The sequence below is a fragment of the Phyllostomus hastatus genome, unplaced genomic scaffold, assembly GCF_019186645.2.
Source record: "Phyllostomus hastatus isolate PE091 unplaced genomic scaffold, TTU_PhHast_1.1 phas_scaffold_78, whole genome shotgun sequence".
Taxonomy (NCBI): domain Eukaryota; kingdom Metazoa; phylum Chordata; class Mammalia; order Chiroptera; family Phyllostomidae; genus Phyllostomus; species Phyllostomus hastatus.
Window position 1 is genome coordinate 23,631,558 of NW_025334041.1, and position 24,048 is coordinate 23,655,605.

Sequence of the window (24,048 nt, forward strand, 5' to 3'; positions counted from 1 at the left end):
AGATAGTCTTCAGCGAGGTCGACCCTGGGTGTCTTTCTTTCCAAACATTTGAGACTGACTTGTTCTTCGCATCTCCTCAGGAGAATTGCGTGTGGTACCCTCTCCCAATGATGTATACTTGTACAACTGTAACATCTCACAAAAGCTGCATCCCTTTGTATCTCTTAAAGGAAAAATGATCCGAAGACGAACAGTCACCCAGCCCTTTCAGGGTGATGGGAGGCCGTGCCCAGTCCTGATGGAACAGTCCAAGCCTTGCCCAGTAAAGCCCTGCTATCGGTGGCAGTATGGCCAGTGGTCTCCGTGCCAAGTGCAGGTACCAAATCTCAAGCAGTTTTATGGAAATGTGCATTCTTTAGCACTTGGTTTTATAGTTGTTTTGCAGAGCTTACACATGGCATGCTTCCTCTTCAAGATGTTAAGTGCCTAGCTATTTCATAACTAGTTTAATTAGTTTTGATAACAAGCCCTCCCTGTCCTGTATTTTAAACATCATTTGGAGACTGATTCACTTAAATGAAAATGTATTTGCTTGTCTCTAGCTAGAAAACAAATAAATTGTTCATTGTAGGTCCCTGTAGGACTTCCCTAGGGTTTCAAATGCTGCTTTAACTGCTCATAAATCAAAATCAATGATGCAGAGATGACTGTAAGTGATGAGCTCACTAATGAATTATTTTTCTTTTCCTAATTAGTTATGCCTTTCTTCATTCCAGGATGCCCATTGTGGAGAAGGGACCAGAACAAGAAACATTTCTTGTGTAGTGAGTGATGGGTCAGCTGATGATTTCAGCAAAGTGGTGGACGAAGAATTCTGTACTGATGTTGAGCCCATTATAGATGGTAATAAAAAAATGGTATTGGAAGAAACCTGCACCCAGCCTTGCCCAGGTAACAACAGCAAAACATGATTTATATTTTGATCAGTTCTTACCAGGACCCGGGTGGAGAGGGATTGCATGTGTGGTCTGAGTTAAGGCATGTCGGCAGCCCTCTTGTTCAGTGATACCTGTGCCGACAGCTGGACACTGCAGTGTGGACGAATGGGGGGCACCGCCTCCTCCGCCAGGTGGGGTGAATCCAGGTCTCTCGTGTGGCTGCTGTGACACACACAAGTTTTAACACCTGCAGAAGATGACCATTAAGGCTGAGACTCATGCTTGACAGGGAAAGACTGAAAGAAAGTTTGAGAAAATAAGCATACAACATACATCTATTTAGGATGTCTAGAAGAAAAGAATAGAAAATGAGAGGCGGCATTTAAACATAACCAGCGAAAGAAAAATTGAAGTCCTTATAATGGAAGCTTACTCTGGGTCTTAAATAAAATCAACACCTGGCTAGCATAGCTCAGTGGATTGAGTGCGAGCTGCGAACCCAGGTGTCGCAGGTTCGATTCCCAGTCAGGACACATGCCTGGGATGCAGGCCATGACCCCCAGCAACCGCACATTGATGTTTCTTTCTCTCTCTTTCCCCCTCCCTTCCCTCTCTAAAAATAAATAAATAAAATCTTAAAAAAATAGAATCAACAATGAATTCATACCTAGATACATTGTAGTTACAATAGAAAATGCCAAAAAAAGAATCATTAAAGCATTCAGAAAAAATAAACAGATTACCTGCTTTTGGAAGACAGAATTAGAATTATAGCAGAATTCTCAGTTACAGTGAAATCCAAAAGACAATGGGATATACAGCCATGGGTCAACAAAAGTAGTACAGTCTGAGAAATGCATCACTAGGAGATTTTGTCATGTGTATACCATAGCAAGCACTTACACAAACCTTGATGACACAGCCTTCTATACACCCAGAGCCTGTACCCAGGCTCTATGATACAGCCTATTGCTTCCAGGCTATATAAGCCTGTGCAACATGTTGCTGGAGGAAATTATAACACAATGGTGTTTGTGTATCTACACATGGAAAGGTACAGTAAAAGTGCAGTATAAACAATTAAAAATGGTACACTTATGCAGTGCACTTACCATAAATGGAGCTTGCAGGGTTGGAAGTTGCTCTGGGTGAGTCAGTGAGCAAATGTAAAGGCCTAGGACATTACTGTCCACGACTGTAGACTTTATGAACACTGTCCCACAAGCCCTCTCCCTGCTTCCTTCGGACAGGGTCGGACATAGATTATTGTAATTGTCAGTGCTGCTCCATAAACAGGCATGTAGGCTGAATTGATTGGAAATATCGAGGAGAAACTGACCGGGCAAGGCATAGGTACCATAGTAGTGGCTGTTGTGGGGAGTGAATGGTGGCCTAAGGGTCAGGAGGAATAAGACATACAGATGGAGAGATGAAGGATCACAGGGGACCGCCATGGCAATGTGGTTCTGGCTATTGCATGTTGGGGCAGTGGTCAGATGAAGAAATTCTGTGGTATTTACAAAAATAGAGGGCCCTTAACATGAAGGGGGCTGGAACCAAAGACTCAAATATTTTGACGTAGGAAATACGTTCTTGGTTCTGTTGACCTTATCTACACAGACGGCTCTCTCCGGCATTGAATTGGTGGAAGAAGTAAAACTTATCTATGCTTTACATTATTACAACCTGGAAATATTTCCAAAGTACAGGGACAGATTGGCTCCACACTACCACAGAAAGCTTGTTACTAAGCATCAATGGCACATGATTCTTGTTTAAAGGTAGCTGCCGTGGACCTGTGTCCTTATATAAGACCATAGGAATTTACAACAGTGTACTCTGAAGACTCATCAGGCTAGATCTGGGAGGGATGTAGTGCCCCCTGAATATATAGCACCGGGAGTACAGGATCCTCTGGGCTGAAACAGGTAGCTGATTGTTTGGGGTGTGATCTGTGTTCTCAAACTTGAGGTGCTATGAGTGAGAGGGAATATATTGTGAAGCCCCACAGATATTTGTTTCTGTGATGTTTCCCCCATCAGGGAAAACAAATTCCTCCTGAATTATATATCCTTCCATGTCTTACAGGAAATTCAGCTCCATTAAACTCTCATGGGACCACTATCGTATATGTGGTCCATAGTTGACTGAGCCATTGTCCTGTAGTGTATTACGATATTTGAAATGTGATGGAAAATAATCATCAACCTAAAATTCTGTTCCCAACTAAATTATCATTCAAGAGTGAAAAATTATATTACAGATGAAAATATTGAAATAAATCACTCTGACACGAGGTTAGATGGGAAGCGTGTGTGCAGTAAAATGTGGAAAGCAAATGTTGTCTGTCAAATATTAAAAAACTAATCAGAAGACAGTGATAAGCTAATATTGAAGAATTTGGACTTGATTCAGAGAACTTCAGGATAGATGTAAGGTCAAAATAAACTCAATGTCAAGTATTAGCCTATGGCCTTGAGAAAGACATGGAAACAACAGCTGATTAGCAGCCTAGAAGAGATCAAACTTGAAAGCAAATTACCTATAATTTATTCTCAAATGGAAAATTTTCCCTATTCACTTATAATAATGACAGTAAAACACACTTGTTTGAGAAATGTTTCACTTTGAATAAGACATCAAAAAATAAAAAGGATCTGGCAAACAAATACTGACTGGGCATAAAATAGACTCTCTATACAAAAAGAACATAATGATAAATTTTTAAGGATGATAATATATTTTTAAAAAATTTTTAATGGAATTAAGTTACTCAAAGCTGGAAAACTTGACAACATGGGTCTCCCACCCATTCACTCATCAAATTACTTGTTCTTTAATAAGTAAACTATTTGAGGTGATAATAATGACAGTTTCTATAGTTTGTTTTTAAGATGAACTTAATAAATTGAACAAAGCAGTAAATAAAATAACCCCTAATACCTTGAGCTATATGCTAGACCTTGAGGGCATTTCTCACTGTGTATATTCACCTGTAATAATAGTTTTTGCACACACTGATATTTTCATCTACTAAAGGTTAAGAAATAATCTCTTTTTAAAATTTGACTTTCTGGACTGAGGCCAAGTGTTGCTTCTTAGACATTCCCACACCTGCCAATAATGACCTTTCCCTGATCCAGCAATTTTCCTGTTCCATTTCCTGCTCCCCCAACTGGCCTGATTTCAGGTCAGATGTCACACACAATCTAATTTAATAAAGCCACTTGGCATCACAGCAGGCAGAGGTTGAGGCTGTGACAGCAGGTCTAAGGACTGGGGCCACGGACTCAATCCTGGGTCTCTGATGTGTGGAACGGCCACATTGTCAATACAAGTTGACCCAAGGTAAAAGTTGGAAGACCTACCTAGTCCAACGCCAAATCTTCAGTGCCAGTAACAGCATCATTGTGACGCTCCCAACATTGAGCAGAACTGGAATCCTTGCCAAGCATTGGCCTATGCTTTATTGTGAAGTCTCCCCATTAGTTTTCATTATACATCCTGCAGCACAATTACCCACCTGATAATTTATCAAGTGTAATTGTAGGCTAGACCCTGGGCTCAAGTTGGGAGATGCAGTGGGAAGCAATCCTACCCTGTCCTCAATGAGTTTACCATGTTATGGAAGAAAGAGCTGCTAATCCAATAATGACAAAAATAAACATAAGATTATAATCTGTGGTAAATGGTGCAAAGGAACACTGCAATATTCGATAATAACATAGAACGGGGCAAACACACTGTTCTAATGAAAGTGATTACAAATCTGGGAGGAAGTGCTTCTCCTCCTGTAAATTACCATCTATTCATTTCAGTTCCTCTCCTGATAGTTTCCTTCAATAATGGGCTTTGAAAGTGAGCAGTATGTGAACTAATAAGCCTTAAAGAATAAGATACTGAAGGAAATGCATTTCATATACTTAATTGTCATATGTTTGGCAGGCATGGTGTAATTTATCATTGCAATGGCTTATACAGTCAGAATATAAAAGTATGTTTAGTACCAGGCAGTGCCTCACTCACATTTGCTGTTATTGAACCTCTGAAGCCTGACATGGATTATTTGGCGGTGATTATGATACAATTCACAGACCATATTAAACAATTTATTGAGTTTTATCACAAAATACACTATGTCAAGTGATATAAGCACAGAGTTTATAAAGCTTATTAGTAGAAAGATATGTTTTATTTCTATGTAGTTTGCAAGCATTGAGGTGCAGTTATATACATTCATGTTTACAGAAAATTTTTAATTTTAATAATTTCTCCTGCATAATTAAAAATTGAGTTAATCAGAAGTAACATTTCCTATGGAATAGAAATATTCCTAAAATGTTATCACACTACTTAAAAATTCTTACCCGTTTTTTTTCCTTAACACTTTCAAATCTTACAAGAATTTTCTACACCGCAGCATAACATTAGAGTATTAATGAGGCACTATAATAAAAGCCTACAGGAATTACCCCACTTTACTATTGTTTGTATGTGCTAGTCAATAACTCATGTATTTCTAGGATTTCTTAATCTTGGCACAAGTTTTTTTCATTAATCAGGTATCCGGGCAACTTTTTGTCAATATTAGACAACTTCAGCATAACATAAGGCTGTATGAATTATTCATGCGATACGGATAGAATAATTAAAATAAGAACCCTCATGGGCTTGTCTGTCATCATTTACTGTAGCCTCCGCACAGCATCACCAAGCAGTCAGTCCTAAAGGAAGGATGTGCACACGGGAGAGGCGCCTTCATTAAACCTCCCCTGTTCTCACAGTGGCTGAAGATGGTGATGTCAAACATATGGTGCACAGTGTCCCAGCGGTCCCACTCTGGGTGTGTACCCAATAGAAGTACACATGTATAACTTCACCAAGAGATTCAGACTGAAATGTTCACAATAGCAGTATTCATGATAAGAAAAAGGTGCAATTGTCCACCTGCCCATTAATAGTAGAATGGATATCTAAACTGTGGTAATTGATACAATGAAAGTAAATTACAGTGATAACAATGAACGAGTTAGAGCTACATATGTCCATGATGGATCACACAAACATCAATGAGTGAAAGAAGCCAGACATAAAACATACATATGGTGTTATTCCATATATAACATGAGAGGGGTTTCTGAGATTCTGAGAATGCTCTGTTACTTGATTTGAGTGTTGGTTACATGGGTATATAATGAGGTTGTGAGAACTCAGCTATCTGTGTGTTTATGATATGTGCACATGGCATGCATATTTTTCTTCAATCAAAAATCAACAACAAGGGAAAGTGGAGTGAAATTGTAGATCAAGGAAACAGTGTGTGTTATCGCCACTACGACGGCTGCTCATTTGGCTGTCTCGCCTTCACACCCCTGGGAAGAAATAAGAATAAAGCATAAATACCAGCTTCCTCAGACTTGGACTTCAAGCTTTTTTGAAATTATGAATGTTTAGAAGACAACTTCTATGTATAACTAGATTTTCTTTGAATAATACAAAGTGTTTAATAAACCTCTTTTCAATAATGATAAGTGGTAGTAGGTTTTCATCACATACTTGTTGTCTCTTAAGAGGAGGGGAATTGTACAGACAAGCTCCTTCCAGAGACAGTGTACATTTGACATTGTTTCACAACACATATTCCATGCCAGTAACATACACTGAGAAAAGATAACAATATTAATACAAACTTATAAAGCTACATACAAATTTGCAAACATCAAATACTTATCTAAATTTACAAGTAGTGTGTATGACTGACATGCATGCAAACATTTCCAGCGGGGTTAGAAATAAAATGACTACCTGACTGGCTATTCTTTATGGGTAAGGGTAGAGTAAGGGTATCAAGTACACACCTGTGTTTTGCAGGCGACTGTTATTTGAAGGACTGGTCCCCATGGAGCCTGTGTCAGCTGACCTGTGTGAATGGTGAGGACCTAGGCTTTGGCGGAATACAGGTCCGCTCCAGAGCGGTGATTATACAAGAGCTAGAGAATCAACACCTGTGCCCAGAGCAGATGTTGGAAACAAAATCATGTGATGGTAAGAACTACAATCCATGAAATATCATTTTAGTTTTGTGTGGATAAATAAAAGCACAAAATATTGAATTTTCTATTAAATAAGCACATTTTCCAAGCTCTCACTTAAGGTTGAGAATTGAATTAAAGGTGTGATTCTGAATTTTAACGATTTGGAGGGAGAAATATCTCGCCACCCTTAATAGATATGCAATATTGTGAGAATGCCTCCCAGTTTTATGAGCTAAAGGAAGCTGACACAATTAGGAGCTCCTTGTTTGTACATCTGTAACAATCTTGATCCTGTGTGAATCTAGAAATACACTCAGTGCATTTAAGTCAAAAGAAAGAGCAAGTAAGAATTATAGATTTATAGCAAAATGAGACATTTTACTAAAATTTCAGAAATTGATAAAACAAAGTACTGGTAAGAATTATTCTAAATTTGACATAAACCTATTTGAATGTACATATGTATATGTCTGTAGGTACATCTGTAACTCATATGGAGCCATGGACCAAGCATAAGCAATGCATGACATTTTTGAGAACCATAGAATATTAAAATGTCATAGTTTGGAAACACAGAAGAAGTACAAATGAAAACAAAAGAATTGCTGTCTAGTTTCTCACCAAACAACCCTCTCCTTCCTACCGGTGTTCAAAAAGAAGGACAGCAAATAGGAGCCGAAATACCACATTTATTAATGAAAAGCTGGAGGGGAAAGCTTAGAAGTTGGAGTAGAGTGCTTAGAATAAAAGCCAAATGGTCTAGATGACTTAATCCAAGAAATAGATTATCTGTTTTGTCAGTTAAATCTCCCCAAACTTGCCAAATAAAACATTCCTTATGTCCTGGGACAGGGCAGGTGAAGAAGGGGTGAAAAGTCAGGCATTAAAATAAATGAAATAATTCCCAAGGAAAAAAAGAGAATTCTTTACTCTAAAATAAGAATGAAATAAAATTAGACATCAATAACATTACAAGTGAGAAACAAATACCCCCCAGGTTTACAGGTTTTCATATTGAAAATTACACAAAAATTAATCAATAATAATACCAAAATATACTCTGTGTTTGACATACTGACAACTATAAACCTCCTTTTGCCCCACCCATTAAGAAAATCCTACCTTACACAGATGTTACATACACATGCTCAAAGAATATCAATGTCTCCTATGGTCCCTGGACCATACTTTGAGAGTTGCTATTCTAGAATAAAGAATTCACATAATTCAGTAAGAAAAAGCATAGATTTCAGTAGTAAAAAAAAAAAAAAGAGAGAGAAAAGGCCAGAAGATATATGAGGTCTGTCAGGAAAAAGTCCAGCCATTGTTAATATCATGAGAATGGTTTGCCTAACATTGATGTAACCTGGCAGCCAAGGAGAGTGGGCTGGAATGCGCATGTGTGAACAGTGATGACTTCACTGTACTAGTCGCTGGGGCTGATAGATGCTGTTGAGTGACGAAGAACCAGGAAGCTTAGCTCACACAAGGTTGACCACTGAGGCATTTGTTGTAGCAGCAGCAACTGAAAACAACCTAAAAGTCCCCCTTTAGAGGAAACAGCTAAATAAATTATAGTAATTAGTACCGGGGAAGTCTAAATAGAAGTTAAAATAAACCAGCTATATCTGTGTTAAAATCACATGGAGATATTTTTATCAGTATCACTGGCAAGTTTTAGAATGATTCAGAGTATACTTTTTAAATTTTAACACTGACTAAAAATAATAGCTTATATCATTTATGGACATAGATATTTTTATTTGTATATATTTGTAATAGAAGAATAGTATTTTGTAGTAAAAGAATATTCAGAATAGTGGGTATTGCTAGACAGGCATGGAGAGAGGTCAAATCAGAAAGGAACATAATAGGACATCAAGTTTACATTATTTTTTTACTCATTAACAAGTGAAAAAAACTAAAGCAAATATGGCTAAATGGTAACATTTGTTAAACAGTATGATGGGTGATTGAATACATTTATTTAACTATTTCCCATCCTTGTCTATAGGTTTGATATTTCATAATATTTTAAATAAAACACAAAATTAAATTTAAAATACAGGTTTATATTAGATAGTGTAATAGCAGATATGGAAAATCAGCTGAGACTTAGATATATATCTGGAATTTTGTAGTCTATGTCAGAACACTATATTGACACTTGAATCATTTGAGGTGGACTTACCACTTTTCAATTGGTTATAAATATTTAATCAACACTCTGTCACCATGATTATCCCTCCGGACAGCAGAGTGCTTCTGTTAACATTTGCTGTGTCCCGGCAGATGGACAGTGTTATGAGTACAAATGGATGGCCAGTGCTTGGAAAGGCTCTTCCCGCACAGTCTGGTGTCAAAGGTCAGATGGTGTCAATGTAACAGGTAAACCTCCAGTTTCTCTTCGTTCTATGAAAGTCTTCCTGGAACCCACATGTAATAGGTTAAAGAAAATAATTGAGACAACAAAGATAGTCTTTCAGTATTCAACACAGGGTTGGATTCAGGACACCTGAGCTGTATACCTGTCTGGTGACCAATGAGACATTATTTTATTGTTTTAATGTTTCAATTAAATTTTCCCTCACCTTCACTATAGGCTAAAAATAATTTTTTTGTTGACTGTATCAGTTTCTGTGACTTAAAAGGCAATACACACACAGACCAAAAATATTATCAAGGGAACATGATTATACAAGTCATAATATTTTTTCTTGAATTCAGAAATCTATGATTTATAGTTTTTATTAATAGGGATGACCTGTTGCCACATCTCTAGCCCAGAGCATCTGAGCAGCTCATCTACTCTGTCACCACACAAAACTTATTATATATCTAAAGAAGTCCAAATGACAAACTTTTTTGAGTGTCCTTTCTGCCCAAATTTACTCCAAGGAGCTACTCTAATCTGCAGTTATTAAGTTTCCTTATCTGAGCCCAGTAAAGCAGGGGATCCCAAGGATCCCTTTGAAGAGGAAAAAAACTTGGCTCCTGATACTTAGTGAGTTGAGCCACCCTGCCAGTTTCCTAGAAAGGTCGGAACCAGAACCTCAACCTCAAGCACATGGATGCAAAGAACTATTGTCTCTTAATTTATTTATTTTAAAAATGATTCCATTGTTTATGCTGTTACAGTTGTCCCAGTTTTCCCCCCTTTGTTCCCCTCCACCCAACCTGCCTGCCCCCCACTTGCATAGTCAGTCCCCACACGGTTGACCGTGTCCATGGGTCCTTCAGATGCGTTCTTCAACTAGTCCCTTCATTTTCTTTCCCTTGGTCCCCAGCTTCCCTCTCCCCTCTTACAGCTGTCAGTCTGTTCCATGATTCTGGGCCTCTGGCTCTGTTTTGCTTGTTTTTATTTTGTTCATTAGATTCCTCTTATTACCATAGCATAGCAGCAGCATGAGTATTGACAGAGAACTGTTCAGGGCGACCTGCTGACTTACTGCCATTGCTTTGACCCTTTGACAGGGAGAAAAATGTAATGTGCATTTGGGTGCCTCTGAGTGCGTCCATTTATAAATTTAGCTGTAATACATACAGTAAGATAACAGGAGCAGGGATCAATATGCTTTTTGGAAAGCATCAATTCTTATATTGAATTTTAAATTACCTGGATTTATTGAAACCTAATTCCTTATTTCCTCCCTATGAAAGCTGGGGCAGGATGTCAAATTGTATTCTTGTGAAGATAAGATATATTACATGAGAAATCTGTATCAAGAAGCCCTTGATAATGGCAGCTCCCAGTGGACACATGCATAACAAAGAACAGACACCTCCCAGGAAACGCTTCACTCTCTCACAGTATTCTGTTCTGGGAGAAAAATGTGTTCCACCCACATCACTCTGTGAGGCATGGTGGGGACAGCGCTGTGGAGGGGAAGTGGAGGCTCTCTGAACTGGAAGCATTGTGGAGGCGGGCCACTCAACTCAGGAGTTGAAAACGAGCATCTACATTCATCTTTAAACTAGTCTGAAAGAACTTTACGGCTTCCCTAGGGGGTCCTATTAGTTTTCAGTGTTTTTTTTTTCCTCCCAAATAAGGATGCCAATTATACTTATCTTCCTTTTCTTCTGCATGTTAAATCTCTTTGCCTCTGAAATTGAGGCTATTCCCCAATGCAAAAATAAGTCAAATTTCAAAAGATACACTCATAGAAATCATATTTTAATTTATTTTTAATGCAGTATAGTATGTAATGTAGTTATATCTTAATACCATTGGATACCAAAAAGCCAGCATGTAAATGATTTGTGATAAACTTTCTATGCATTCCTTTCTCATCTTTTAGGAGACATGAGATTCTTTATGAGAAATAGTCAAGCATGTAAAGTATACCCCCTACCTTGATGGATTGCTTTAATGTTAGGAATAGTTATCCTTATAAGAAACTCGGGCTGTTGTTTTCCTTTTTCCTCATGTGTTTAATAACAACTTCAAAATTGCCATTTAACTGCAACTGCTTTGCAGTAACTAACTGCTTTCCATAACGTTTTTCCTAAGAATATTTTGTTTATGGTATTTAAGGCAAAGAATTATCAATAGTCACCTCTGAGAAATTCCACAGAATCATCAATTCTATAAATAAAGAGAAAACTTTGCAAAAATTCTGTTAAACTGAACAAGGATGGTTTGACAGTATGAGCTCCTTCCACATCACCAATGTTGTTTCTTTATGACATCTGTTCCTGTCTCAATGTGACAGTGTAGGCTTACTTGGTACTATGGTGAAGAAGCAAAGGGATCAATAGAGAGCTGCAACATTGGGGTAAAACAGCTGTGCAAGCACCCACTTAGTAGCTACACTTGTTTAATTTCCTCTTCCCCCTAAATCCTGAATTAGCAGGAATAGTGGTTTTTCAAAAAAAAGAAATACATATTATAAAAATGTATGAATGTGGTATCCCATAAATTAAAGAGACATCTCAAAGGAGATGAAAACTGTTAATTTAAGTAGCTGAGAAAGAATTTTAACTGTAAAAGAAAATGAAATCCTTTTTTTTTTAGTGCTGGACTTAGTCTCAGGAACAATGGCAGAAATAGCTTGTGTCACACTCAGGATTTTCATCATAGCAACTATCGGATCATCTATCCAGCAAGCGCTTGTAGGACACCTGCCAAATGCCAGGCACGGTGCTGTCTCCTCTAAATAGAAAGGGCCTCAAGTCCTTAAATAAAGTGGTCAAGGTTAACCAAGTATTTCATACTCAACTGCCCTCAGAAAAATCTGTGGGATGCCCAAAGCGGTGTAGGATTCAAAGGCAAGCCTATAACAACAGTGTATTTTTATCATTGCAAGAAGTACTCCTTGTCAAAACACGGTTTTCTGTTCTGCAGGGGGCTGCTTGGTGGTACGCCAGCCTGACGCTGACAGGTCTTGCCACCCACCGTGTAGCCAACCCCACTCATACTGTAGCGAGGTAGGTCTGAATTCATGAGGGTGCATGAACCAGCCTCCTCAGTCCTCACCTCTCTGCCTCTTGTGCAATCATTTCCCTTTAACGAAACCATGTCTGAGGCATAAAAATGCTATTTTGGGACCAACCCTTTATCAATATAAACAATTCTGCATGCACTTGCTTCTACTGTTAGAATAAGTTTGAGTGCAGTACAAAGAGTATGTTTTTTTTTTTATGTACTTAGGACAGGAATTACATGTAGCAAATCCCCAAAACAATACTTATTTAAAGTCTCCTTTTCAAGTCAGTTCTGTTATGCTTTCAAAAATCACCTTGTGCACAGTAGAAATCTTCTGTTCTCCTGCAGATGAGGACCTGCAGTTGTGAAGAAGGGTACACTGAAGTCTTGTCTTCTAACGGTACACTTGAGCAGTGCACACTGATCCCCGTGGTAGTGATGCCCACCGTGGAGGACAAACGAGGAGACGTGAAAACCAGTCGGGCAGTCCACCCGACCCAGCCCTCCAGTAACCCAGCGGGACGGGGAAGGACCTGGTTTCTGCAGCCATTTGGGCCAGGTGAAGTGACTAGATGGCACAGATGTAGAATTCTTTGGTTATACATTTTACCAGTGACCGATGATTAAAAAATGAGCAAGTATTTTCACATGAGCTATTTATTATTTCACCAAAATTATTTTGTTCTGATTTTGCCATAGAATCTTTTTTTTTTTTTTGCTATTTCACTGAAGAAGGCACCCAAGCTCACAATTCAGAGAAATGAAATTACTTTCCTCTGTGGGGAAAAAATGTTAGGATCCATATTAGTTATTCAGTCTCAGTCCTAAATTTACAAGTATAATTATTTTCACATTGAACAAAGAAAGCTAACAATTAAAATATTAATTAGGAAGAAACAACTTATCATTCAGTACTAGAACAAATGAAACTATAAAAGCATTCAAGAATTTTTCATTGGACCACACAGCAGTAATAATTTGAACCTAAAATAGGGACATTAGTAATGCAGTACTGTGCCGACCAGGGGGTGGGGCACTGGGAAGCCAGACCAATTTCTATCAGCCCTTAGAGTTGGCTCACTCAGAATCTCAGAATATTTGCTAGCACCAGATACACAGAGAGAGGGATGGAGCCATCCTGTCTAGGTGGGACCATATTGGAGACTGACCAAACCCTTGTGGTATTAGACAGCTCTCAACGTGTCTACTAATGGACTTGAAGCCGATACAGGCAAAAGCTTGAAAGCCTGGTGAAATGCTATTCCTCCTCTGTACGCTTACCCTCTCCAGTGGACTTAACCATACACGTATGCCTGGAAATAAGCTGAGGTTTAAAAATATGCCATGAGGCCTGTATAGTAGCTGAGATCATGCCACTTTTTCTCACACCAAGAAGGATTTACTAGTTCATGACCAAAGGGGATCTCCAGGCTAAGTCAGGCATAGACTACTTTCTAACTCTGTCAGAAACATGAGAAAGGAAGGAAGAAATTTACATAGCTAACACATCTCTATTTTTAATGCATTAAGTCAAAACATTTTTCCTTACTGGAGAGTCACTATTGGGATTTTTTAAAGTATTTTCAATATTTGGAGTGATTCACATATAACCACATCATTTGAAAAAAACATTTTATTTTGCAAAGCTGACTTGTCTGGCAAACATGGGAAACTCTTCTCTCAGTGTTCAAGAGAGTGGACCAGCATGTGGCCAGCAGCAACCTTGACCTTGACTAAGAATCCAAGTAGGCCTCCTCACATCAAAACTAGTTTTTAAAAGAGAAAATATTATTATCATCATATATAAACACTAATATATGTTTAATTGCAGGTATGCAACAGAAAATATATACCAGTGTGAGGATCAAATCAAGTTAGCAAAGTCATTAATAGTGTCTTATGTTTTAAGTTTATTCAAAACATAAAACTGAGTTCACATAAAATGAGACCAGAAAACCAAATTAGAAGAGTCTCTACCCTGTCTGATTATATACAGACTTCCCTTTGCTATCTGAAAGTAGAGTGTTTCTATGAAACCTTTCTCAAGTCAAAGTGCCATAAAACGAAGAAGCAGTTACCACTAATTTATATGGAAAAAACTTTTAAGCAGCCCCAGTCCCAGAAAATCGTCTAATTCATACCAAATATACTTAATTGCATCCAGTTTTACACTAAGCATAACACCCTTATGAGCTCTCTTAGCATTTTCTGATACCTTGGGACACATCTTGCTAACTGATGCACAAAGTAAATCAAGATAAAGCCCAGATGTTCAAACAGGTCAAAGCTTGGCAGCGTGATGCTGAGATGCTGAGATGCTGAGTGCGGTTCCCAAGGAGGGAGCCTGGCGGGGCCACTGTTACTGCCAGTAGTGGGCGCCACCTCTGTAACGGCTCACTGCAAAGCAATCACTGAACGCTACTGTTGCTTTTTGCCATTTTTCATAAAAGAGAAAATGATCGTCAGATTTCTTTCAGTTATCAAAAACAGGTGCTAATATAGGTCTTCTGTAAAAGCAAAGTGGCATAATGGGAACTTTCAAAACGCAGGTAATACCTGTAACTGGAAAAGGTGCAAAGAAGTTATTTAGAGATCCTTTTATATGTTAATCAAACTTGGTTATTTTGCAACTGATATTGTCAAATCAGCTTTAAAGGACAATGCAAGTGTAAACTAAATAAACGATTATTAATTCCCAAAAAAGTTTAATATATTCACGTTCATCTGGAAAAAAGTTAAAATAACAGCGTTCATGTTTAAATAACTGTCTGCATCAACTCTAAGTTGTGGGATTTTTTTAATTGCATTATTTTTCTTTTCTCATAATTTTCAATCTCAAAATGGAATAAAAGTCAAAAGAAAACATTTATGTAGCATTATACATATATTGGACTTGAAGTAAAATTCAGATAAGAAGCAGCAGAAATTTAGACATTAACTTGAAATCAGAATGCAAATTGAAAATATTATTTATTATTTTCAATTCAATTTTCATAGATAATTTATCTGTAATGAAGGAGAATCTAACTCACAATAGCAGCTTTGCATTACTCATTAAATGTGCCTAAGCAGTAATTCATTTTGAGTTTGAAAGGATTTGGTCATATGTGACTGGTCGATTGGTCATAGTTAAAGTTTCATTTATATGCCAGACTACTCTAAATTAATGATTAATATCCATTCTTCTTAGATGGGAGACTGAAGACCTGGGTTTACGGTGTAGCAGCTGGGGCATCTGTGTTACTCATCTTTATTGTCTCCATGATTTATCTAGCTTGGTGAGTGTCTAAATTTTTCAAAGTCTAAGGATAAATAATCCTTCTGTTTTTAGAGGAAACATTTTCCATTGGTCATCACACAGGAATGGCAAAATAATGTCTCAAATAAGTGTTCCACATTTATTTAGCACTTGTCTGAAGTTCTAAATAAACACGGTTTTAGTCTCAGATATCTAACAACTGCCAAATCTGAGTCACTTAGTTTCTGAAGATGAGCCAGAGCTGCTCCAGGCCGTCTTCTCAGGTACCTTCTCCTTGGTTATGCAAGAGAATATGCTTATGCTGAACTGTAGATATTTGTATTGGGTTAGTACTGGAGGAGGGTATTATGGTAATACCTAATCTCACTCAACTATCTTTTTAAGCATGCATTATTTATAAATTATACATTATTTATAAAGGTTTCTGGCCAAATATAAATGATTATACTATAATGTTATTTCTGTTGTTAGTACTAGGGGAATTCCATTTGGATAATTAATTTTTATATGATAATATAATATTTGAAGGGTTCTGTTTCAAGTTGCTTCAGAGCATAAAACTGAGAAATTCAAAGATATCAGAAAGTCAAATTTTAAGTTTGAATTTAGGAATGTAGGCAACTGAGTAATTTAGGTTTATCAATCCATTTCAAACTTTTTTCATTTAAAACAGTGATATTTTACTATGGAAGACTGATTTTTTTCTCCCAATTTTCATGATCTTTTTTAACAGCAAAAAGCCAAAGAAACCCCAAAGAAGGCAAAACAACCGACTGAAACCACTAACGTTAGCCTACGATGGAGATGCAGACATGTAAAATATACCTTATCCTGGCAACAACCAGTTTTGGCTTTCTGATTTTGCAGTAGATACCCAGAGGTCACAAAGCTATTCAGATTGTGTGGGTTAAAATGCACTGCACCTTTTCAACAGAGCATCAGTAAGAAAGGGGTGAAAATCACAGTGCCAGTGGGGATATCAAGATAATACCACTTCCACAGAAACCATCAGCACTGAGAAGTCTAGAAGATTAAGGTGACTACATGCTGCCTTCCAAGAGTTTTGTGTGATCTTTCATGAAACCTACCAGCTGGCAATTTACTTTCATCTCTAATATACAGTGGTGGAATTGGCCATTTGGGATGCCCGATGTAAGCCTCTGCCCGCGGTGTTAACCCATAGTAACATTTTAGCATGAAGACTTTATACCAAGATCTCTACAATACGATAGGCAAGCATAACATCATGTATACTCAACTGAATGCTACATATTATTGTGTCAGATTATATACTTGTTAATAAGCCATTTTAATGGTGAATGCAAGATAAGCTCTAAACTGAGCAGAAAACCCATTGAGTAAACTCAGCATCTCGGTGACTGATGGTAGCTTTTACTGACCTGTATTTCAGAGGCAAAGACTTTTTTTTATAAGACTTAATTCTTGTCTTTCTCCAAAGTACGAATGCTGGACATGTACTAGTGTCTTAGAAGAGTTCTCAAGTTCAGTATTTTATAGTGGTTATTGTCTGGAAAACTAATTTGCTTGTGTTACTACAGTAAGTTTCTACTTTTCCCAATTTCAAACTGGTTGCCTGAATCGTTTTTGCTAAATGGAAGGCACAATTTTGCACTATATTAGTGCAGCATGAAGGCATTTAACCCGTATTGCCATAGAAACCACCTCTTTTCATATGGGATGAAGACATCTCTGCCAAGAGTGTCATGGAGACATTTACAACTTCCTGTATCCTGAAGAGAGGCAAGTTCATTTAGGATGGCGACAGGATGGAACTAGCTGTTACATCTGCTGTATACACTTTTCCTCATCATTGCAGCCATTGGGAAATCAACAACATGGCGGTGATTTAAGTGTTTCAGTCCAAAACTCATTAACCCTCTGAAAGATGGATCCCTCGAGTTGGTTTTTAATTGTACTTCGAAGGCTGTTTATGACTAGATTTTTATATTTGTTATCTTTGTTAAAAAAAGAAAAGAAAAGAAAAAAAGGGGCTGGTTGTCTTTTTAATTTTGAGCAGATGGAGAAAATAATGTATTGATGATTTTTTGTGCCTGAAAGAAATCAAGATTGTGTGTTGATTTTTTTCCCTCTGATCTGTTTTTTCTAGTTTTGTCATTCTTACTGGTAACATTCAAAGTGGTCTTTTTAATTTATGATTTTGAAAGCTAAAATTTTAAAAAGAGAAAAGTATTTTGTCTAGGGCTTCATTAAATGTCTAGACCAAGGGTGGCAAACCTTTTCTGTAAAGAGCCAGGCGGTGAGTATGTTCAGGCAGGTCAGTGCTACAGCTTCTTGGTTGTGCCATCGTGAGAGCACAGACACAGAGAACACACAGTACAGTGAAGCGTAAGCACGGACGTTTTCCAGTAACATTTTCTTACACAGTCAGCAGGCCGCATCACGGGTCACTGTTTACTGACCGCTAGTCTAGAAGTTTATTCCCTGCTAACTCTCCACCGTGTCTTTAGTTTTCATTCATTTACCTCAGACTGAAATCAGTGTTTAATTTCACAGGTGAAAAACTGTTATTGAACGTATCACTGAGTTGGAAGTCCTATATTTTTGCAGCTATAGGCCTGGGAATGGCACAGTGAAATAATACCTAACTTGGCAGATTTCTTTCATATGAAAAGAAAATTCAAAAGGTGCCATTAAAGAGCAATATCATTTTTCAGGCAACTTTTCTTGCAACAACCTTTGGGAGAGGGGGGGATATTAGGGTGTCAGGTCTTTTGAAAAATAGTGTAACAGCTATTTTTACCTTAAACATAGCTGTGTTGCTATAAAAGTGATTTGGAATAGAAGGTATTTTACCTTCATACTAGAGTTTGAACTCCCCCTGCTGTTTCTTAAAGTATTTGCAAAAATTATAGAAGACATCAGATCAGGATGTCATTGTCCCCAAAATGAACACATTTCTACATATGTCAGTAAGAATTAAATGTGGTAAATGTTAATTTGTTATTCAATATTTATTATATTAAGCAATGTAAATAATTTCAAAACAAACAAGTGATCGAGAAGATGAGAATTTACCTCTAACCAAGGAATTAAGGAAAAGCATAAAAACAAATTCCATTTCGTCTCTTATTGAAGAGGAAGACACAAAATAATATTGTTACTCGAAAACTGTGATTGCCAATATAGGTATGTACTCAGGAGTCTTCCAGAAAATTGATCTCTTTGAATAAAACAATTCCATTTGTCCAAAATAGTAGAGAATCTAATTCAGCTAACAGCCTTATGAAATGCGTGCAGCACTTAATAACATTGAAATTATTGAATCAAATAAAATATTGTTGCTACTAAAGCTATATGTATAATAATGTAAAATGTCATTAATTCAGAAGGCAGATCGGTGTCACCCTACCTTTATTATAAGAATTAATTGATCAAAATGAGAAAATGTTATGAAAATAGAAGATAACTTAATTCATAAATTGATTACACTTTACAACACAATGTGTGTGCAGAAGACTAGGTTTAATGTGACTCAACACTAGGCTAGGGAGTATATTTGAAGTTCCTTGTTAGATAAATAAATACCGGATGGCCTCTTGTTAGAAAGGTTGGAAGGAGGAGAATGTAGCTAGCTGGCTATTTTGGACAAATGAAAGTTACTGTATTCATGTTTATAACATGAAAATGGCCTTATTTTTGCTCTTGGCATGAGTCGATAATGAGTTAAACACCTTACTGAAATTTCATCAGAACCTTATTCTTCCTGTCCATTTTAAGAATTCAGGACGAGAATATAGTAATAACTTGTCTGTTGACACTTTTGCCTTACCAAAATGGTCTGAGTCCAGAAAGATTTAGAATTACTGTTGGATAAGTATGAAGATCTACTTGGTTTAAGAAAAAGAAAAGAAACGGAGAGTATTGACATGTGTTATACTATTTTGTTGGACTGTGTCAATATAAACCACACAGAAGCAACATAATTGATCTCTCTCAAAAGGGGCTGATTTGCTCATTCATTAATACCTTATCTAGGATCTTGACCATCATCCTTATTTCAAAGCCTCTTTTTGGACACTACAGTGTAGCTTAAGCTAATTTGAAATGAGTACATAAAAGCATGTTCTTAATTACTGCAAAGCACAAACTTCTTATAACAGACAAATATTTATTGAATTATCACAGGTAAGACACTCTGCTAGGCACTGTAAAAAACTAGTAATGGCTTTTGTGTACATATGTAGCTAAGACATTCAAAAGGAGGAACAAATGCTTAATGAATACACATCGCCCTTTAGCTCTGTTTTTCAGTGTGGTTCGTGTTTTTTCTTACTGAACGCCCCTCCACCCTCAGAAAGGTGGCAGTGGTCATTATGGCTTAATGAGAACTCATCTTAAATTCCTGTACACTTCAAGATAAAGTCACCTATTTAAAAACTTCTCACAGGGAGCAAGTAACACCTCTCATGATTTTTTTTTTTGCCCTCCTCCCACTCGCTATATCCTTGCTCCTTTATGAGGACTTTCTGTGCCTGGTTTCCTCTACTCTGCTCTCTTATCAACAACCGATCTCATCTACTCACCTCAGAACCACCTTCTACTAAACACGCCCACATTGTTAACGAGAAAAAATATGACGTGAATACCTGTATTTCCTTCCTCTTAGGGTTGAAGTGTCACTTAAAGTGTGCACACATTGATTTAAACAGAATGTATGGGTCAAGGACATGAGGACAAATGTACACTGCATGCCAGAAAACAAGACAAAACAAAAAACCCTCTTCTGTAAAAGTGTTACTTCCTACACTCGATTTCGCCCAACTCCGAGTCCTCCGACTTGGGGTCGGAATCCATTTGCGAGAATCATCCCCCAAACCTCTGGGATCCCACTATTTGTAATGACATCACCAAACACAATGTCTTTCTTGTTCTCTTTCCCCTCTAATACTGAGGTGTCAGAGTGAGAGCAGTCCTCGAACAAATCTGGGAGGAACCTTGCAAGAGGGTGACCTCTCCCAGGTGGGGTTTAGATGTGAGAACAGAGGTGTCTCCCTGTCCCACCTGGCCTGGCCTCAGGTGGCCGTGACTGTAGAACGGGCTTTTAGGTTTGAAACAAATAGGAGTGTGGGCCTAGCAAACGTTACTTTTTATAGAAAGGGTGTGCGATGTGATGAGGCTGGATCTAGCAGGGACACTGAAAAACAGTTATATCTACATTCTTAAATAAGTAAAATAAAGCCAAGATGGGTAGAGTTAGTTTTGTAGTTTTATGTTTTCATGTTTTTACCAAGCCAGACCTTGAAATGGGCAGTGTACGGAGACTTACACTTTGTGGGAGTCATGTTGTCCGCGATCAAAAATCTCTATTTAGGTATATAATGGGGTGTCTGCCTTATTGTTGTGTTTCGTGGATGTTCTTTTCTTTTTCCCAAAGTGGTGGCTGGTAGGTCACCTACTTTGATCCCCCGATGACTTTCCTTGACATTTTTCAGTAATCTGTGTTTGTTTTTCAAAAGTGATCATCAAGATTCCCTTTCTGGTACTTTTTCCTGCCTATTTCTAGCACAGAGATTTAAAGAGATCAGTATCTGTCACTGTAATATATAACTTTGTTAAATTTGCAATATGTCTTTCTATAAATTATACTTCCCTAAGTATGGTTTTTGTTTAATTTAATTACCTGAATATTTATTTTGTTTAAATAAGAAGGCAGCTGTTTAAGAAGTTTTTGTTAATATTACTTTGTAAATTGTGTAATGTAACTTATTTTAAATTATGTACATTTCTTTTTTAATGCACAAAACGCCTATGTACTGATTAACTACAGATTTGCGAACAAAGCCACTAAGCTTTCCTCAGTTAATACAGATGGCATGTGAAGATGTAATATGCTTTTTTACATTTTCATGTGGGGAATTTGTAAATAATTGCATTGCTGACAAACATAAACATGGGAATCATTTTCATTCTACTCATGTGTCTGTTTTAATTTGCATTATTTGCTACTCAAATGTGGGTTCAATTTTTTTTCAGTGAGTGTGCAAATCCTTTTACTACTTTCATTGCCTATTCCTGGGTCTTTTTTTTTAACATCTACAATTTAGAAAGTTCAAGAGATGCAAACCTTTACTTTAAAACTCTGCTGAGGTTCCAGAGTCGTCATTGTAGACAAAGGACCTCTTGGTTTCCTAACTTAAAAAACAAGGCAGGAGTTCACACATTAACAAACTGATTCCTGTAATTCCCCAAGTCAAGTAAGTTTCCCACATTTACAACTCAAGAAAGGATGCACAACTTACATCAATTACTGGTAGGGCTGCTTGTAGTTACAACATGTTCTGAAGTAGCTGTTTGCAAAAATAGAACGAAGCAGGGAGCCCTCAGACACTCACTATAGGAACCACTTAACATGTACAGCTAGCCTCCAACGCTTGATGTGAAAATGGTGATTTGCAGCCTCCTAATTTTCTTTGTTGTGCATTACAACTGAATCTAAACTTTTGTAAATCATTTTAAAATATGGCGCCCAGGTATTTTTTACATATTGCTGGACAGTCATGATCAAATTCCTAACTTTGTGTTTTATGCAACTCCAGTGTACGTCCCGCAAACACAGATAGGAACATGACTGGGCTACATTCAAGAGGGGGTGTATAGAGGGGGACATTACGTAACCATGAAAATATACCCATAAACCATTTAAAAATCCACTGTCTGTGGAATATAATGTCTCAATTTCCTGGAAAAATTAAAAAAAAATTGAAGGCCAGAGTCAGCCAATGGGTTCAGAAAGTAATGCAGAGGAGAAAGTAAACACCTTAAGGGGAGGGACAGGTCTGCGTCTCAGTCTTTCCTAAACAGTGATCATAGTGAAAACCCCGTCAACCTCTATCCCCATTGGCCCTCACCTGCTACTCCGACAGCTGATGTATAACCACGCCCTTTCATAATTTATCTCTATCTAAGTTTCACTCATTTATAATATTTGTCTGCTGGGGGGAATTTTTCTAAAGTTTATCACTTTTTTCCTATCTTTGCAAAAGGGCTGAAACTCTTGTTCTTCTGATGGCACTCCCTGGCTATCTATGGGGAATGTGATTTACAAATATAAATAAAGAAGGTGTCCTGGCTGTAGAAAGTCATAGTGGACAGTATTTTGATATGATATTTGTATAAAAGATCCTAAAATTACAAGAAAATTAATTTTATATGGTCATGTATGTTCTAATGTTTGTATGTAAAAATTCACAGGAAAATCAAATTAAAGTGTCTCCTTCATAAAGAATGACAGACCAAGGCCAAGTCTGGTAGTAATCATGAAATAATGTATGTTGCAAAAAGATTTTGGCAATGCTTGGTCAGCGATAAAAACTAAAAGAGACCTTTAATGGAATTTCTTTTAGAAGAGGCATCATATTGGCTTTCAAAAAATCAACAATCTCTAGCCAACAGTATGTCAGTGTAATGATGGCTTTGTAATCAAAGCAGATGAGCGATAAAGTGCTACATTATTTTACATAGACTACAAACCATGCATACTCACAGTCCACTGATTCATAGTATGAGAGCAGTATCTGTAATGCCACTGTTATCAGATCCTGCGTATTTTACAGTTTGTTTATAAAAAAGTAAATTAATGAAGGGTCAAAAACCTTAATTGAAAGTTCTATTGAAAGTGGCCTTTATACTTCCTGGTAGGATATACAAACAGTGCCAGAGAACAGGGGAGGACATATAAACAGCTTGTGAACTCATGGAAAAGATTCTCATGAACCATCACAGTTGAAAATAATGCCATTTAAAACAATGACTCAATAGATGGGGAAATAAAGTTTGATGATACACAGTCTTATCCAGTAAGGCCAAAAGAAAAAAAAGAAAATGGTTAATAGGAATATAGTAATTGATTCAAGTCAGTGAAAGGCATGAAAATACTGCTTTTTAATTTAAAATAAACACCTAGTAATTCCACTTCTAGGAACTGATCCAAAAGCTAGAGAGAGAGAGATGATAGAGATAGATATAGATGGGTGATGGGTAGATAGAGATAGACACAGTGGGTGATGTGTATGAGATGTGTGCACACTCTGTGTGTGGGGGGGTGGGCAGGGAGATGATAGGTAGGCAGGTAGATGATAGATATAGATATATCTATCTGTCTACAGATAATAGATAATTGATATAAAGTAGGTACACAATGATATAGTATAGGGATATTTGTCACGTTTGTAGGTGCAAACATGGAAGCAACATAAATGGATATAACTAATGGAAAGTTTAAATCAGTTACCATGCATAAATAACACAAAATAGTATGCAAGATCTTGTCTGCGAGATCCTCTTTTTCTGTCTTTAGTTTTTCAGAACTTCAAACAGGCAAAAATTGGTGACAAATCACAACACACACACATTCACAAAATATGCCTTAATTATGCTTTAAAAATTTTCCAGCTATTTATATTAAATATT

At 37.3% G+C, this 24,048-nt stretch overlaps 1 protein-coding gene across 2 annotated transcripts in view; it reads left to right on the plus strand.

Annotated features, from left to right (window-relative positions):
- Positions 1-21,527, plus strand: part of THSD7A (thrombospondin type 1 domain containing 7A) — a 369,265-nt gene extending 347,738 nt beyond the window's left edge. For both annotated transcript variants that reach the window (XM_045827695.1, XM_045827696.1), the window contains exons 22-29: positions 171-316; positions 717-891; positions 6,750-6,923; positions 9,206-9,301; positions 12,258-12,340; positions 12,687-12,897; positions 15,529-15,616; positions 16,331-21,527. In XM_045827695.1, the coding sequence (XP_045683651.1) occupies positions 171-316; positions 717-891; positions 6,750-6,923; positions 9,206-9,301; positions 12,258-12,340; positions 12,687-12,897; positions 15,529-15,616; positions 16,331-16,415 (1,058 nt within the window). In that variant the 3' untranslated portion in view covers positions 16,416-21,527. The remainder of the gene's footprint in view (positions 1-170; positions 317-716; positions 892-6,749; positions 6,924-9,205; positions 9,302-12,257; positions 12,341-12,686; positions 12,898-15,528; positions 15,617-16,330) is intronic.
- Positions 21,528-24,048: the final 2,521 nt, after the last annotated feature.